General features: G+C 35.7%; 1 protein-coding gene across 1 annotated transcript in view; it reads left to right on the forward strand.

Moving 5' to 3' along the window:
• The first annotated feature begins 326 nt into the window (after positions 1-326).
• The window catches only part of LOC142354131 (uncharacterized), an 82,495-nt gene continuing 81,913 nt past the window's right edge, over positions 327-908 (forward strand). The window contains exon 1 of the mRNA XM_075406399.1: positions 327-580. Coding sequence (XP_075262514.1) covers positions 441-580 — 140 coding nt within the window. The 5' untranslated portion in view covers positions 327-440. The remainder of the gene's footprint in view (positions 581-908) is intronic.

Raw genomic sequence — 908 nt, forward strand, 5'->3', positions numbered from 1 at the left:
TTGAGATTTTTGCTAACCTACCAATGCGTTATATCAGTACTTAATAGGTGGGGCAGATCACTTTTGGAAGCGGTCAATGGCCTAAAAGTTGTTTTCAAAGTTTGATCAGAAGTTACGTTAAATTTCACACTTTTGACTGTAAAAAATATTATTGATAAATTAAAGTTGTGAAAAATGGTCGCAATGATTTTCCACTGGGTAAAACTATAGGGCGGAATTTTTCACGTTTAACCTGCATACATATCTCCTAGTCCCTAAAAGGAACTAAAAAATAGAGACGGGTGCTAACTAAACTCAGCTTTTGTCTCAGGGCGCTAACTCAAGAGCAACTCGGATGTGAGACCTAACAATGTACATGACATCAGTTATCAGTGCTTTTCGTAAAAATAGTTTTGAGTCATAATTTTAGCTTGCATCACTGCAATTAGTTACAGGAGGCCATGATGAGAGAAATTGATTGTTATTCCACCTTTGTTTTGGCAATTTTGTGTTGTTGTTTACATTTGGAGAGTAGTCAGCTGATCAAAATTCCGAAGATACGAAAATCATTTACGAAGATGAAAATCAGCCTCGATAACGGGTAAGCTCATTTGAAAGATATATCAGCGAGCCTTGCTGGAGAAACAACCAGCAAAAAAGAATGGGATTGAATTATTTTTTTATTGTACCATAAAAATTGTTTTAATTTTCACCCTCGTTTTCACTAGACAAAGGAAAAACTAGTGCACCTGTTACAACGCAAACTCTTACTTTGATAAGCGAGTTTAACTCCTCAAATTTAAATATGACCTGTGTTCAGTTCAAGAAAAATTTAAGTCGAACAAAATTTACCGCGTTCCTCCTAGATTAGTGGGTGCATGTAATACCGATCAATCATGGACGAGATCATCAACTTTATACTGACATTG

This window comes from Convolutriloba macropyga, chromosome 15 (assembly GCF_964194025.1).
Source record: "Convolutriloba macropyga chromosome 15, txConMacr16.3, whole genome shotgun sequence".
Classification (NCBI taxonomy): domain Eukaryota; kingdom Metazoa; phylum Xenacoelomorpha; order Acoela; family Convolutidae; genus Convolutriloba; species Convolutriloba macropyga.